At 46.4% G+C, this 16172-nt stretch overlaps 1 protein-coding gene across 1 annotated transcript; it reads right to left on the reverse strand.

Annotated features, from left to right (window-relative positions):
* Positions 1-14100: 14100 nt before the first annotated feature.
* On the reverse strand, positions 14101-15305 carry LOC127332825 (LOB domain-containing protein 37). Its single transcript, XM_051359164.2, has 2 exons — positions 15030-15305; positions 14101-14931 (listed from the first exon to the last, which is right to left on the reverse strand). Exons 1-2 carry the CDS (start codon positions 15232-15234, stop codon positions 14450-14452), a joined length of 687 nt encoding a protein of 228 aa, XP_051215124.1. The 5' UTR covers positions 15235-15305; the 3' UTR covers positions 14101-14449.
* Between the last annotated feature and the right edge of the window lie 867 nt (positions 15306-16172).

A 16172-nucleotide genomic window follows, 5' to 3' on the forward strand; every position in this document is an offset into this window, starting at 1 on the left:
AACAAGATAGCAAATAAAGTAAAACTAGCAACTAATTTTTTTGTATTTTGATTTAGTGCAGCAAACAAAGTAGTAAATAAAACTAAGCAAGACAAAAACAAAGTAAAGAGATTGGGATGTGGAGACTCCCCTTGCAGCGTGTCTTGATCTCCCCGGCAACGGCGCCAGAAATTTTGCTTGATGCGCGTGGTTGACGTATTGTCTTTCCGTTCGACACGCGTCCGTTGGGAACCCCAAGAGGAAGGTGTGATGCGCACAGCGGCAAGTTTCCCTCAGTAAGAAACCAAGGTTTATCGAACCAGTAGGAGTCAAGAAGCACGTTGAAGGTTGATGGCGGCGAGATGTAGTGCGGCGCAACACCAGGGATTCCGGCGCCAACGTGGAACCTGCACAACACAAACCAAGTACTTTGCCCCAACAAAACAGCGAGGTTGTCAATCTCACCGGCTTGCTGTAACAAAGGATTAGATGTATAGTGTGGAAGATGATTATTTGCAGAAAACAGTAGAACAATTGCAGTAGATTGTATTTCAGTATAGAGAATTGGACCGGGGTCCACAGTTCACTAGAGGTGTCTCTCCCATAAGATAAATAGCATGTTGGGTGAACAAATTACAGTTGGGCAATTGACAAATAGAGAGGGCATGACCATGCACATACATATTATGATGAGTATTGTGAGATTTAATTGGGCATTACGACAAAGTACATAGACCGCTATCCAGCATGCATCTATGCCTAAAAAGTCCACCTTCAGGTTATCATCCGAACCCCTTCCAGTATTAAGTTGCTAACAACAGACAATTGCATTAAGTATTGCGCGTAATGTAATCAATAACTACATCCTCGAACATAGCATCAATGTTTTATCCCTAGTGGCAACAGCACATCCATAACCTTAGAGGTTTCTGTCACTCCCCCAGATTCACGGAGACATGAACCCACTATCGAGCATAAATACCCCCTCTTGGAGTTACTAGCAAAAACTTGGCTAGAGCCTCTACTAATAACGGAGAGCATGCAAGATCATAAACAACACATAGATAGGAATTGATAATCAACATAACATAGTATTCTCTATCCATCGGATCCCAACAAACACAACATATAGCATTACAGATAGATGATCTTGATCATGTTAGACAGCTCACAAGATCCGACAATGAAGCATAATGAGAAGAAGACAACCATCTAGCTAATGCTATGGACCCATAGTCCAGGGGTGAACTACTCACACATCACTCCGGAGGCGACCATGGCGGCGTAGAGTCCTCCGGGAGATGATTCCCCTCTCCGGCAGGGTGCCGGAGGCGATCTCCTGAATCCCCCGAGATGGGATTGGCGGCGGCGGCGTCTCTGGAAGGTTTTCCGTATCGTGGCTCTCGCATCGGGGGTTTCGCGACGAAGACTATTTGTAGGCGGAAGGGTAGGTCAGGGGGCCACACGAGGGGCCCAGGAGACAGGCCGGCGCGGCCAAGACCTGGGCCGCGCCGCCCTACCTCCTGGCCACCTCGTGGCCCCACTTCGTTGACTCTTCGGTCTTCTGGAAGCTTCGTGTGAAAATAGGCCCCTGGGCGTTGATTTCGTCCAATTCCGAGAATATTTCCTTACTAGGATTTCTGAAACCAAAAACAGCAGAAAACAGCAACTGGCTCTTCGGCATCTTGTTAATAGGTTAGTGCCGGAAAATGCATAAATATGATGTAAAGTATGCATAAAACATGTAGATATCATCAATAATGTGGCATGGAACATAAGAAATTATCGATACGTCGGAGACGTATCAGGGCCCCACACTCTAGGGCCGCGCGGGCCCCCCCTTGGCCGCGCTGCCCTAGTGTGGTGGCTCCCCGTGGCCCCACTTCGTCTCTCCTTCGGTCTTCTGGAAGCTTCGTGGCAAAATAGGCCCTTGGGCGTTGATTTCGTCCAATTCCGAGAATATTTCCTTACTAGGATTTCTGAAACCAAAAACAGCAGAAAACAGCAACTGGCTCTTCGGCATCTCGTTAATAGGTTAGTGCCGGAAAATGCATAAATATGACATAAAGTATGCATAAAACATGTAGATATCATCAATAATGTGGCATGGAACATAAGAAATTATCAATAATGTGGCATGGAACATAAGAAACTACCAAACAAACAGAGGCATCTTCATAAGTAGGGACAGCTTTTGCAAGGGGTATATCTTTAAGATCTTCATGCATACTAACGTGGGTGAAAAATTCTTCTATATTATCTCTTCCAATTATAGACCCTTGTCCCACAGGTATATCTTTTACAGTGAAATTAAAAGGAAACATGTTGAAATAAGTAAAGCAAATGCAAGTAACTAATTTTTTTGTGTTTTTAATATGGAGTATGCGAACAAGACAGCAAATAAAGTAAAACTTGCAACTAATTTTTTTGTATTTTGATATAATGCAGCAAACAAAGTAGTAAATAAAATAAAGCAAGACAAAAACAAAGTAAAGAGATTGGATTATGGAGACTCCCCTTGCAGCGTGTCTTGATCTCCCCGGCAACGGCGCCAGAAATTTAGCTTGACACGCGTACAGCACACGACCGTTGGGAACCCCAAGTGGAAGGTGTGATGCGTACAGCAGTAAGTTTCCCTCAGTTAGAAACCAAGGTTTATCGAACCAGTAGGAGTCAAGAATCACGTTGAAGGTTGATGGCGGCGAGATGTAGTGCGGCGCAACACTAGGGATTCCGGCGCCAACGTGGAACCTGCACAACACAACCAATGTACTTTGCCCCAACGTAACTGTGAGGTTGTCAATCTCACCGGCTTGCTGTAACAAAGGATTAGATGTATAGTGTGGATGATGATTGTTTGCAGAAAACAGTAGAACGAGTATTGCAGCAGATTGTATTCGAGGTTAAAGAATGGACCGGGGTCCACAGTTCGCTAGAGGTGTCTCTCCCATAAGATAAATAGCATGTTGGGTGAACAAATTACAGTTGGGCAATTGACAAATAGAGAGGGCATGACAATGCACATACATGATATGATGAGTATAGTGAGATTTAATTGGGCATTACGACAAAGTACATAGACCGCTATCCAGCATGCATCTATGCCTAAAAAGTCCACCTTCAGGTTATCATCCGAACCCCTTCCAGTATTAAGTTGAAAACAACAGACAATTGCATTAAGTATGGTGCGTAATGTAATCAATAACTACATCCTCGGACATAGCATCAATGTTTTATCCCTAGTGGCAACAGCACATCCACAACCTTAGGGGTTTCTGTCACTCCCCCAGATTCAATGGAGACATGAACCCACTATCGAGCATAAATACTCCCTCTTGGAGTTACAAGCATCAACTTGGCCAAAGCCTCTACTAGTAACGGAGAGCATGCAAGATCATAAACAACACATAGATAGATTGATAATCAACATAACATAGTATTCTCTATCCATCGGATCCCAACAAACACAACATATAGCATTACAGATAGATGATCTTGATCATGTTAGGCAGCTCACAAGACCCGACAATGAAGCATAATGAGGAGAAGACAACCATCTAGCTACTGCTATGGACCCATAGTCCAGGGGTGAACTACTCACTCATCACTCCGGAGGCGACCATGGCGGTGTAGAGTCCTCCGGGAGATGATTCCCCTCTCCGGCAGGGTGCCGGAGGCGATCTCCTGAATCCCCCGAGATGGGATTGGCGGCGGCGGCGTCTCTGGAAGGTTTTCCGTATCGTGGCTCTCGGTACTGGGGTATTCGCGACGAAGGCTATAAGTAGGCGGAAGGGCAGGTCAGGAGGCGTCATGGGGGCCCCACACGCTAGGGCCGCGCGGGCCCCCTTTGGGCCGCGCCGCCCTAGTGTGGCGGCGCCCCGTGGCCCCACTTCATCTCTCCTTCGGTCTTCTGGAAGCTTCGTGGCAAAATAGGCCCCTGGGCGTTGATTTCGTCCAATTCCGAGAATATTTCCTTACTAGGATTTCTGAAACCAAAAACAGCAGAAAACAGCAACTGGCTTTTCGGCATCTCGTTAATAGGTTAGTGCCGGAAAATGCATAAATATGACATAAAGTATGCATAAAACATGTAGATATCATCAATAATGTGGCATGGAACATAAGAAATTATCGATACGTCGGAGACGTATCATGCGTAATGTAATCAATAACTACATCCTCGGACGTAGCATCAATGTTTTATCCCTAGTGGAACAGCACATCCACAACCTTAGAACTTTCTGTCACTGTCCCAGATTTAATGGAGGCATGAACCCACTATCGAGCATAAATACTCCCTCTTGGAGTTAAGAGTAAAAACTTGGCCAGAGCCTCTACTAATAATGGAGAGCATGCAAGATCATAAACAACACATAGGTAATAGATTGATAATCAACATAACATAGTATTCTCTATCCATCGGATCCCAACAAACACAACATATAGCATTACAGATAGATGATCTTGATCATGTTAGGCAGCTCACAAAACCCGACAATGAAGCACAATTAGGAGAAGACGACCATCTAGCTACTGCTATGGACCCATAGTCTAGGGGTGAACTACTCACTCATCACTCCAGAGGCGACCATGGCGGTGAAGAGTCCTCCGGGAGATGATTCCCCTCTCCGGTAGGGTGCCGAAGGCGATCTCCTGAATCCCCCTGTTGCCGACAACTCCGTAAACCAACTGATGGACTTTATAGGTAAGTCAGTCAAGATGATAGGTCTGAAATGAAGAGTACCTTATTTCTTAGCCTTAAGGAAATGCTTGTCTTATTGTTTTTTCGATGGGATTGGCGGCTGCGGCGTCTCTGGAAGGTTTTCCGTATCGTGGCTCTCGGTACTGGGGGTTTCGCGACGAAGGCTTTAAGTAGGCGGAGGAGATAGGTCAGGGGTGCCAAGGTGGGCCCACACAGCAGGCCGGCGCGGCCAAGGGCCAGGCCGCGCCGCCCTATTGTCTGGCCACCTCGTGGCCCCACTTCGTGACTCCTTCGGTCTTCTGGAAGCTTCGTGTGAAAATAGGCCCTTGGGCGTTGATTTCGTCCAATTCCGAGAATATTTCCTTACTAGGATTTCTGAAACCAAAAACAGCAGAAAACAGCAACTGGCTCTTCGGCATCTCGTTAATAGCTTAGTGCCGGAAAATGCATAAGTATGACATAAAGTTTGCATAAAACATGTAGATATCATCAATAATGTGGCATGGAACATAAGAAATTATCGATACGTCGGAGACGTATCAGCATCCCCAAGCTTAGTTTCTGCTCGTCCCGAGCAGGTAAACGATAACAAAGATAATTTCTGGAGTGACATGCCATCATAACCTTGATCATACTATTGTAAGCATATGTAATGAATGCAGCGATCAAAACAATGGTAATGCAATGAGTAAACAATTGAATCATATAGCAAAGACTTTTCATGAATAGTACTTCAAGACAAGCATCAATAAGTCTTGCATAAGAGTTAACTCATAAAGCAATAATTCAAAGTAAAGGTATTGAAGCAACTCAAAGGAAGATTAAGTTTCAGCGGTTGCTTTCAACTTGTAACATGTATATCTCATGGATAGTTGTCAATGCAAAGTAATATAACAAGTGCAATATGCAAGTATGTAGGAATCAATGCACAGTTCACACAAGTGTTTGCTTCTTGAGATGGAGAGAAATAGGTGAACTGACTCAACATAAAAGTAAAAGAAAGGCCCTTCGCAGAGGGAAGCATTGATTGCTATATTTGTGCTAGAGCTTTGGTTTTGAAAACATATAGAGAGCATAAAATTAAAGTTTTGAGAGGTGTTTGTTGTTGTCAACGAATGGTAGTGGGCACTCTAACCCCCTTGCTAGACAAACCTTCAAAGAGCGGCTCCCATTTTATTTTTATTTTTGTGTGGCACTCCTTCCAACCTTTCTTTCACAAACCATGGCTAACCGAATCCTCGGGTGCCTGCCAACAATCTCATACCATGAAGGAGTGCCTTTTATTTTAGTTTTATTATGATGACACTCCTCCCCACCTTTACTTTCTCAAGCCATGGCTAACCGAATCCTTCGGGTGCCGTCCAACAATCACATACCATGGAGGAGTGTCTAATTTTTTGTTAATTAATTTGGGACTGGGAATCCCATTGCCAGCTCTTTTTGCAAAATTATTGGATAAGCGGATGAAGCCACTAGTCCATTGATGAAAGTTGCCCAACAAGATTGAAAGATAAACACCACATACTTCCTCATGAGCTATAAAACATTGACACAAATCAGAGGTGATAAATTTTGAATTGTTTAAAGGTAGCACTCAGGCAATTTACTTTGGAATGGCGGAGAAATACCATGTAGTAGGTAGGTATAGTGGACACAAATGGCATAGTGGTTGGCTCAAGGATTTTGGATGCATGAGAAGTATTCCCTCTCGATACAAGGCTTAGGCTAGCAAGGCTATTTGAAACAAACACAAGGATGAACCGGTGCAGCAAAACTCACATAAAAGACATATTGTAAACATTATAAGACTCTACACCGTCTTCCTTGTTGTTCAAACACTTTACTAGAAATTATCTAGACCTTAGAGAGACCAATTATGCAAACCAAATTTTAGCAAGCTCTATGTATTTCTTCATTAATAGGTGCAAAGTATATGATGCAAGAGCTTAAACATGAGCACAAAAATTGCCAAGTATCACATTATCCAAGACATTTTACCAATTACTACATGTAGCATTTCCCGATTCCAACCATATAACAATTTAACGAAGAAGAAACTTTCGCCATGAATATTATGAGTAAAGCCTAAAGACATATTTGTCCATATGCAACAGCGGAGCGTGTCTCTCTCCCACACAATGAATGCTAGGATCCATTTTATTCAAACAAAACAAAAACAAAAACAAACCGATGCTCCAAGCAAAGTACATAAGATGTGATGGAATAAAAATATAGTTTAACTAGAGGAACCTGATAATGTTGTCGATGAAGAAGGGGATGCCCAAGGCATCCCCAAGCTTAGACGCTTGAGTCTTCTTGAAATATGCAGGGGTGAACCACCGGGGCATCCCCAAGCTTAGAGCTTTCACTCTCCTTGATCATATTGTATCATCTCCCTCTCTTGATCCTTGAAAACATCCTCCACACCAAACTTCTGGATATTGCACAAAGCTACTGAAAGTTAATGGAATCGAAAAATCCATCAAGCATAGCAAAACAGGCAATGCGAAATAAAAGGCAGAATCTGTCAAAGCAGAACAGTTCGTAAAGACGAATTTTATTGAGGCACCAGACTTGCTCAAATGAAAATGCTCAAATTGAATGAAAGTTGCGTACATATCTGAGGATCACTCACGTAAATTTGCATAATTTTCTGAGTTACCTACAGAGAATTAGGCCCAGATTCGTGACAGCATAGAAATCTGTTTCTGCGCAGTAATCCAAATCTAGTATGAACCTTACTATTAACGACTTTACTTGGCACAACAATGCGCAAAACTAAGATAAAGAGAGGTTGCTACAGTAGTAACAACTTCCAAGACTCAAATATAAAATAAAGGTGCAGTAGTAAAATCATGGGTTGTCTCCCATAAGCACTTTTCTTTAACGCCTTTCAGCTAGGCGTAGAAAGTGTGTATCAAGTATTATCAAGAGACGAAGCATCAACATCGTAATTTGTTCTAATGATAGAATCAAAAGGTAACTTTATTCTCTTTCTAGGGAAGTGTTCCATACCTTTCTTGAGAGGAAATTGATATTTAATATTACCTTCCTTCATATCAATGATAACACCAACAGTTCAAAGAAAAGGTCTTCCCAATATAATGGGACAAGATGCATTGCATTCAATATCCAAGACAACAAAATCAACGGGGACAAGGTTATTGTTAACGGTAATGCGAACATTATCAACTCTCCCCAAAGGTTTCTTTGTAGAATTATCAGCAAGATTAACATCCAAATAACAATTTTTCAATGGTGGCAAGTCAAGCATATTATAGATTTTTTTAGGCATAACGGAAATACTTGCACCAAGATCACATAAAGCATTACAATCAAAGTCATTGACCTTCATCTTAATGATGGGCTCCCAACCATCCTCTAGCTTCCTAGGAATAGAAGCTTCGCGATTTAATTTCCCTTCTCTAGCTTTTATGAGAGCATTTGTAATATGTTTCGTGAAAGCCAAATTTATAGCACTAGCATGAGGACTTTTAGCAAGTTTTTGTAAGAACTTTATAACTACAGAGATGTGGCAATCATCAAAATCTAAACCATTATGATCTAAAGCAATGGGATCATCATCCCCAATGTTGGAAAAAATTTCAGCAGTTTTATCACAAGCAATTTCAGCAGTTTCATGCAGTTTTTCGCGCTTTGCATTAGAAGTAGAAACATTGCCAACACCAATTATTTTACCTTTAATAGTAGGAGGTGCAGCAACATGTGAAGCATTAGCATTACTAGTGGTGGTAATAGTCCAAACTTTAGCTATATTATTTTCTTTAGCATTTTCTTATTTCTCCCACCTAGCACGCAATTCGGCCATCAATCTTATATTCTCACTAATTCTAACTTGGATGGCATTTGCTGTAGTAACAATTTTATTATTATGATTTTCATTAGGAATAACTTTCGATTTCAAAAGATCAACATCAGCAGCAAGACTATCGACTTTAGAAGCAAGTATATCAATTTTCCCAAGCTTTTCTTCAACAGATTTGTTAAAAGCAGTTTGTGTACTAATAAATTCTTTAAGCATAGCTTCAAGTCCAGGGGGTGTGTTCCTATTATTGTTGTAAGAATTCCCATAAGAATTACCATAGCCGTTACCATTATTATAAGGATATGGCCTATAGTTGTTACTAGAATTGTTCCGGTAAGCATTGTTGTTGAAATTATTATTTTTAATGTAGTTTACATCAACATGTTCTTCTTGAGCAACCAATGAAGCTAACGGAACATTATTAGGATCAACATTAGTCCTATCATTCACAAGCATAGACATAATAGCATCAATCTTATCACTCAATGAGGAGGTTTCTTCGACAGAATTTACCTTCTTACCTTGTGGAGCTCTTTCCGTGTGCCATTCAGAGTAATTAATCATCATATTATCAAGAAGCTTTGTTGCTTCGCCAAGAGTGATGGACATAAAGGTATCTCCAGCAGCTGAATCCAATAGGTTCCGAGAAGAAAAATTCAGTCCTGCATAAAAGGTTTGGATGATCATCCAAGTAGTCAGTCCATGGGTTGGGCAGTTTTTAACCAAAGATTTCATTCTTTCCCATGCTTGGGCAACATGCTCATTATTCAATTGTTTAAAATTCATTATGCTACTCCTCAAAGATATAATTTTAGCAGGGGGATAATATCTACCAATAAAAGCATCCTTGCATTTAGTCCATGAATCAATACTATTCTTAGGAAGAGATAGCAACCAATCTTTAGCTCTTCCTCTTAATGAGAAAGGAAACAATTTTAATTTTATTATGTCACCATCTACATCTTTATACTTTTGCATTTCACATAGTTCAACAAAATTATTAAGATGGGCAGCAGCATCATCAGAACTAACACCAGAAAATTGCTCTCTCATAACAAGATTTAGTAAAGCAGGTTTAATTTCAAAGAATTCTGCTGTAGTAGCAGGTGGAGCAATAGGTGTGCATAAGAAATCATTATTATTTGTGGTTGTGAAGTCACACAACTTAGAATTTTCAGGAGTACCCATTTTAGCAACAGTAAATAAAGCAAACTAGATAAAGTAAATGCAAGTAACTAATTTTTTTGTGTTTTTAATATGGAGAATGCAAACAAGACAGTAAATAAAGTAAAGCTAGCAACTAATTTTTTTGTGTATTGATTTAGTGCAGCAAACAAAGTAGTAAATAAAAGTAAAGCAAGACAAAAACAAAGTAAAGAGATTGGATGTGGAGACTCCCCTTGCAGCGTGTCTTGATCTCCCCGGCAACGGCGCCAGAAAATCTGCTTGATACGCGTACAGCACGCGTCCGTTGGGAACCCCAAGAGGAAGGTGTGATGCATACAGCGGCAAGTTTTCCCTCAGTAAGAAACCAAGGTTTATCGAACCAGTAGGTGCCAAGAAGCACGTTGATTGTTGATGGCGGCGAGATGTAGTGCGGCGCAACACCAGGGATTCCGGCGCCAACAAGGAACCTGCACAACACAACCAAAGTACTTTGCCCCAACGAAACAGTGAGGTTGTCAATCTCACCGGCTTGCTGTAACAAAGGATTAGATGTATAGTGTGGATGATGATTGTTTGCAGAAAACAGTAGAACAAGTATTGCAGTAGATTGTATTCGATGTAAAAGAATGGACCGGGGTCCACAGTTCACTAGAGGTGTCTCTCCCATAAGATAAATAGCATGTTGGGTGAACAAATTACAGTTGGGCAATTGACAAATAGAGAGGGCATGACCATGCACATACATGATATGATGAGTATTATGAGATTTAATTGGGCATTACGACAAAGTACATAGACCGCTATCCAGCATGCATCTATGCCTAAAAAGTCCACCTTCAGGTTATCATCCGAACCCCTTCCAGTATTAAGTTGAAAACAACAGACAATTGCATTAAGTATGGTGCGTAATGTAATCAATAACTACATCCTCGGACATAGCATCAATGTTTTATCCCTAGTGGCAACAGCACATCCACAACCTTAGAACTTTCTCACTTTGTCCTGCATTTAATGGAGGCATGAACCCACTATCGAGCATAAATACTCCCTCTTGGAGTTAAGAGTAAAAACTTGGCCAGAGCCTCTACTAATAACGGAGAGCATGCAAGATCATAAACAACACATAGGTAATAGATTGATAATCAACATAACATAGTATTCTCTATCCATCGGATCCCAACAAACACAACATATAGCATTACAGATAGATGATCTTGATCATGTTAGGCAGCTCACAAGACCCGACAATGAAGCACAATTAGGAGAAGACGACCATCTAGCTACTGCTATGGACCCATAGTCCAGGGGTGAACTACTCACTCATCACTCCGGAGGCGACCATGGCGGTGAAGAGTCCTCCGGGAGATGATTCCCCTCTCCGGCAGGGTGCCGGAGGCGATCGCATGAATCCCCCGAGATGGGATTGGCGGCGGCGGCGTCTCTGGAAGGTTTTCCGTATCGTGGCTCTCGGTACTGGGGGTTTCGCGACGAAGGCTTTAAGTAGGCGGAGGAGATAGGTCAGGGGGAGCCAAGGTGGGCCCACACAGCAGGCCGGCGCGGCCAAGGGCCAGGCCGCGCCGCCCTGTTGTCTGGCCACCTCGTGGCCCCACTTCGTGACTCCTTCGGTCTTCTGGAAGCTTCGTGTGAAAATAGGCCCCTGGGCGTTGATTTCGTCCAATTCCGAGAATATTTCCTTACTAGGATTTCTGAAACCAAAAACAACAGAAAACAGCAACTGCCTCTTCGGCATCTCGTTAATAGGTTAGTGCCGGAAAATGCATAAATATGACATAAAGTATGCATAAAACATGTAGATATCATCAATAATGTGGCATGGAACATAAGAAATTATCGATACGTCGGAGACGTATCACTCGCCTCCAATGTGAAATCTGGAATTCCGAATGTCCATAGGGTCCATGATTGAACTGAAATAAATACAAAATATCACTCCACACGCCAAATATGAACAATATCAACCACAAAGCTGCACCCATATCGACCAAAAAACCTAGCTTTACCACCACCAAACCCCCCTCCTAATTTTTCCGCCTAAACCCTGTCCCTAATGAGATGGAAAAGTACGATGAATGGAGGCGGAGGACATCGGAGAATTTACCTTCGATGTTGCAAATCATGGCCGTTGTTGATCAACCACCCGTCGCCATCACTGGAACAGTGGATGAATGCCAGGGGATGCCTCGAATGGAGATGCTGGACTGCGTGGGCCACAGTGGACATTCCCATCTTCGGCTCGCACGGCCCCTTTCTCTCCCCCCTCCCCTCAAAATATGTGTCATGTTAGTGAAGCCCTATTTGGTAACGACCGTCGGTGTTAAAATTAGACCGGCGTCACATATTCAGAGTGCCGATTACGGGGATTGTGAATTCGAGGTTAGGTTTAGCTTTGATCTACGAGTTCAAGGTTCATTTTGGATATTTTTCTAAGAAAGAAATCTTACGACCACACACACGTAAAAAAACAATGTGGGACTAAACTTTATTTTTCATATATCCAGGCTGCCACAAGCGATGAAGTTTCAAAAAAATTGTAGACTATAAAAGGATGTATAGGTCGAACAGAAAGCTTGGAACACATAATAAAGAATATCTTAGAGCATCTCCACCGGCGCCCCCGATAGCGGCCCCGATAGCTTTTTGGGGGCCGGGAGCGAAAATGGGCTCACACGAGCGCGCCACATATGGCCGGCGATTTTTCGAGCCCAATAGAAACACCGGCAACCCCGTCCCGGCCCCTTCGCCAAGGGCGCGAATCGGGCGCGCCGGCGCCTCGCGAGGCTGAAAAATTTGGGCGTGGGAGCCGCCTGTCAGTGACGCCAAGGCGCGGCGCGGGATATTTTACCTCCACGACGCTCCCGCCACGACGCTGCGCGGGAAATTCTCCCGCCGCGACACCGCGCGGGAGGTTTCCCGCCTCGCCGGCGGTCTATATTATCCCTCCTCCCCTACCTCTATAGTGCAAAAACCCTAGAAAAATAGCACAATGTTTGATTCGTGGGACGAGGCAGCGCTAGAGGCGGCCGTAGAAGTCGTGGAAGCGGACCCGTAGCTTGCAGAGTACGAGGCGTGGGAGGAGGCGGCGCTAGCGGTGACCGTGGATGCCCATGTCGCGGACGAGCGGCGGGGCCAGGAGGTGGAGCGACGGCTGTGGGTGACCGAGGAGGCGCGACGGCGGCGGGTGGCGCGGCAGGAGGTGGCGCGGCAGCGAGAGGAGGCGGAGCGGCGGAAGAGGCGGAACAGCTAGAGTTCCTAAAGGCGCGGCGGTAGCGGGAGGAGCTGACCCAGCGCCGGTGGGAGGTGCGCCAGCAGAAGTGGTGGGAGGAGCTTGCGCTGCGGCGGTTGCAGCGGGAGGAGACGCAGATTCAGGAGGAAGTCTGCGAGCGGCGGCGTTTGGCGGAGTTGCAGCTCCGCATACAGAGGCAGGAGTTGGATCACCATCGGCGGCGGGAGGACTTGGAGCGGCATCTGCGTCAGGAGGCGGTGGCCGCGGATAGAGCCGCCTACTTGACGTTCGTGGCGGAGATAGTAGGGGATTATCGACGGAGGAGCAGCGGAGAGAGCAGGGGTGAAACCACCGGAGAGAGCAGCGGGCGATTGTCCACCTCCATAGAGCCAAGTGGCCACTAGGTACTAGGTTAGAGATGAAGCCGGTTTCATATGTCATCCAGGGTTGAGGAGTGAATAATGTTTTACTCGGATTATCCGAAAATATTATTCATTCCTCGATCCTGAATGACAATAAAATCATAATATGTAGTTTGTGTAAAAAAAAAAAAACTTCTATCGGGACCACTTGTTTGGGGCGCCGGTGTGGGAACAGCTCCTCCAAATAAATGATGCACTGCCGGCGTCCTCCAAACAGAGGTGCCGACGGCCCTGCCGGCGTCTATTTAGAGGCTGCCGGTGCAGGTGCTCTTGCGATCTCTGCAGACATACGATCCCCAGGTCTACTTGAACGACGACGCACGTACTCCATAGCACGGTACAAAGTTAGGCCGGCGGTGAGGCACGGGCACTGCAGAGGTAATTGGACGTGTCGCAACAAGTTGGCAGTAGCTGCCGCCTGCCTGCCGGCCCGCGACACCGGTGCGGCAGAAAGACGCCGCGTCGCAGGGTCGGGGGCGGTCGCCTTCCGGTGCGGGTGGTCACACACCCCGAAACGCGGCGCCGCGTACGTACTAGCCCCTGCGCAAAGCTGAACCGCCGTATCTATCGAACCCCACGGCACTGCATCGCACGATACGGCCGCTTTGGATTCTTGCAACGGGTGATCAATCATATGGCCAGTTAACAACAGCAATGGAGTTCTTGCGCTAAAGCATGAGCTTGCTGGCCAACACTACTAACCACGCTAGTAATTCGGATAAGCAGCTGAGCTGACCCGTGAGGATAAGATCGCGGTAGCTTTAGTGTGTACTCTTGTTTAACGATCTTTGTGCTAGTGCTAACAAAGTAAGTATAGTAGACTAATACATGGAGTTACTTTTTCACTAACATTTGGAGTTGACAAGAAACAAAGCAGGCCGGGGCGATATCATCTGAGATGACTCATCTCGGTGTCACACACCAAGCCGGCGGACGGCGGTTTCTGCACGCCCAAAAAGCAAAAACTAATCGAGGACGCCTCGCCGTCGCCGGCGAGATGACAGGCTAGCAAAAAGTTCACCGGGCAAGCTCGACCACCCGCACCAGCACACCTTCAGTCGGAAGCTGGACGATACATGAACCGGCAAAGCTAATAATTAGGAGGAGGCCTAGACGAAAAGGTTGAGCAGCTCAGGCTCCCTGTCGCCCCCAGCGCTGGTGGTCACGGAGGCGTCGGAGCTCATCGACGGCGTGCCGGCCCGTCGTCGCTCCCCTGCCGCCGCCGCTGCCACCGTCGGCGATCCGGGGGTGAGGAAGAGGCCGAGGTCGCACGAGGGCTCCTGGTGGGAAGCCGGCGCCCAGAGCTTCGTCGTCGACGTCGACGTGGCCGGCAACCGTTTCGCCGTGGAGAAGGTGGAGCAGCCGACCGCGGCGCGCCTGGCGGAGGAGGCGAAGAGGTCGCTGCCGCCGACGCCGCCCTCCGGGACGCCGCCCGCGAGCTCCGGCAGCGGGCCGACGGCGGCGCCGCGGAGCACGGCCTGGACCGCCGCCTCGCAGAGGTGCCAGCTCCCCGCCCAGAGCAGCCCCACGGCGCCGCTCACCGGGTTGATCGTCCGGCCCGCCGCCTCGTACAGCAGCGACTGGAACACCGCTGCAAGAACCACCATGCAAGCAAAACATCAGCTAGTAAGAAAACGCCCAAGATAAAGAAGCCGTGCTGGAAAAGGTGGAGGATCCGTTTTGCCGTACCTGGGCGCTGCGGTTCGGGGACGGCGGTGAGGAAGGACATGAGGCCGGCGCGGCCGAAGAACTTGGCGGCGAAGAGGGTGGCGTGGCCCTGGGCTTCGGCGGCGTCGATCCAGAGCAGGCAGGGCCGCAGCACGCAGTCGTCGTTGCAGCCCTTGCGCAGCACGCGGCACCCGTTGCAGCTCATCCCCCACTCAACCCCGCTCATACAACACACACACCCTCGAGGATGATCAAGAGCTCGACCGACCTCGACCTCGACCTCGCCCACGGCCAGGGAGGAGACGAGTATATAAGCACACCAGCAGCGAGCGAGGAAGAAGTAACCAACCAGGGTTAACCAGTGGGTTGGGTTAACTTGCGCGCGCGCGTGCAGCGTAGTGAGGTTCACTCCAGGCTCCGGGGGTGCGGGGTGCGGCTCCGTGTCTCCGCGGCCGGTCGGGACCGTCGGATCGGGGATTGTGGGCCCTGCGCACGCGCGGGGGCGCCTCGGGTGGTGCGCGCCTCGCGTTCGCCCCGTCCAGTTGAGTGGAGTGTTTTTCGCCACTCTTTTTCGCCGCTTTTGCGGGATGCGTGGATCCGCACATTGGGCTGGGATGGCTGCGCCCACGTCACGCCCGTCCTCTGGTTTGGAACCTTGTGGGTTTCGTGCTCATCGCGCCAGGCAATTGTGAACCAGTGCACGTCAAAGCTTGTAGCATGAAAATTGCTCCATCGCCCGTATGGTCTATGCACTTTCGGCGCGGGATCACCGGCTCGTAGACGTCCGCTGGACCGGTGCCAATCCGGGCGCGCGCTGCAATTAAATAGACCATCCTACGCTCAGGAAGTATCCCGCAGAAAGCTAGTAGTTTCAATAGTACAAATATTATTATTACAACCCACGCTTCAAAGTGAGCATAAGAATATGTAAATTATAAAGTAATTATTATTTTTGTTGTTTTGTAAGTAGTACTAGATGTTTCATAAGCATGTCAATCTAAAGTTCATATCCATATTTATATAGGAGATAAGAAAAAAAAAACGTAGCTCCGCGGGAAGTCGCCTCCTTCGGCCGGCAAAATATGAGGCATTTTCCAAGAAACAAAACTTGCCTTCGGTTGTGGTTAGAATAGGCGACGATGACGGCCAATGCGCCACAAACTT

Source organism: Lolium perenne, chromosome 2, assembly GCF_019359855.2.
Source record: "Lolium perenne isolate Kyuss_39 chromosome 2, Kyuss_2.0, whole genome shotgun sequence".
Classification (NCBI taxonomy): Eukaryota; Viridiplantae; Streptophyta; class Magnoliopsida; order Poales; family Poaceae; genus Lolium; species Lolium perenne.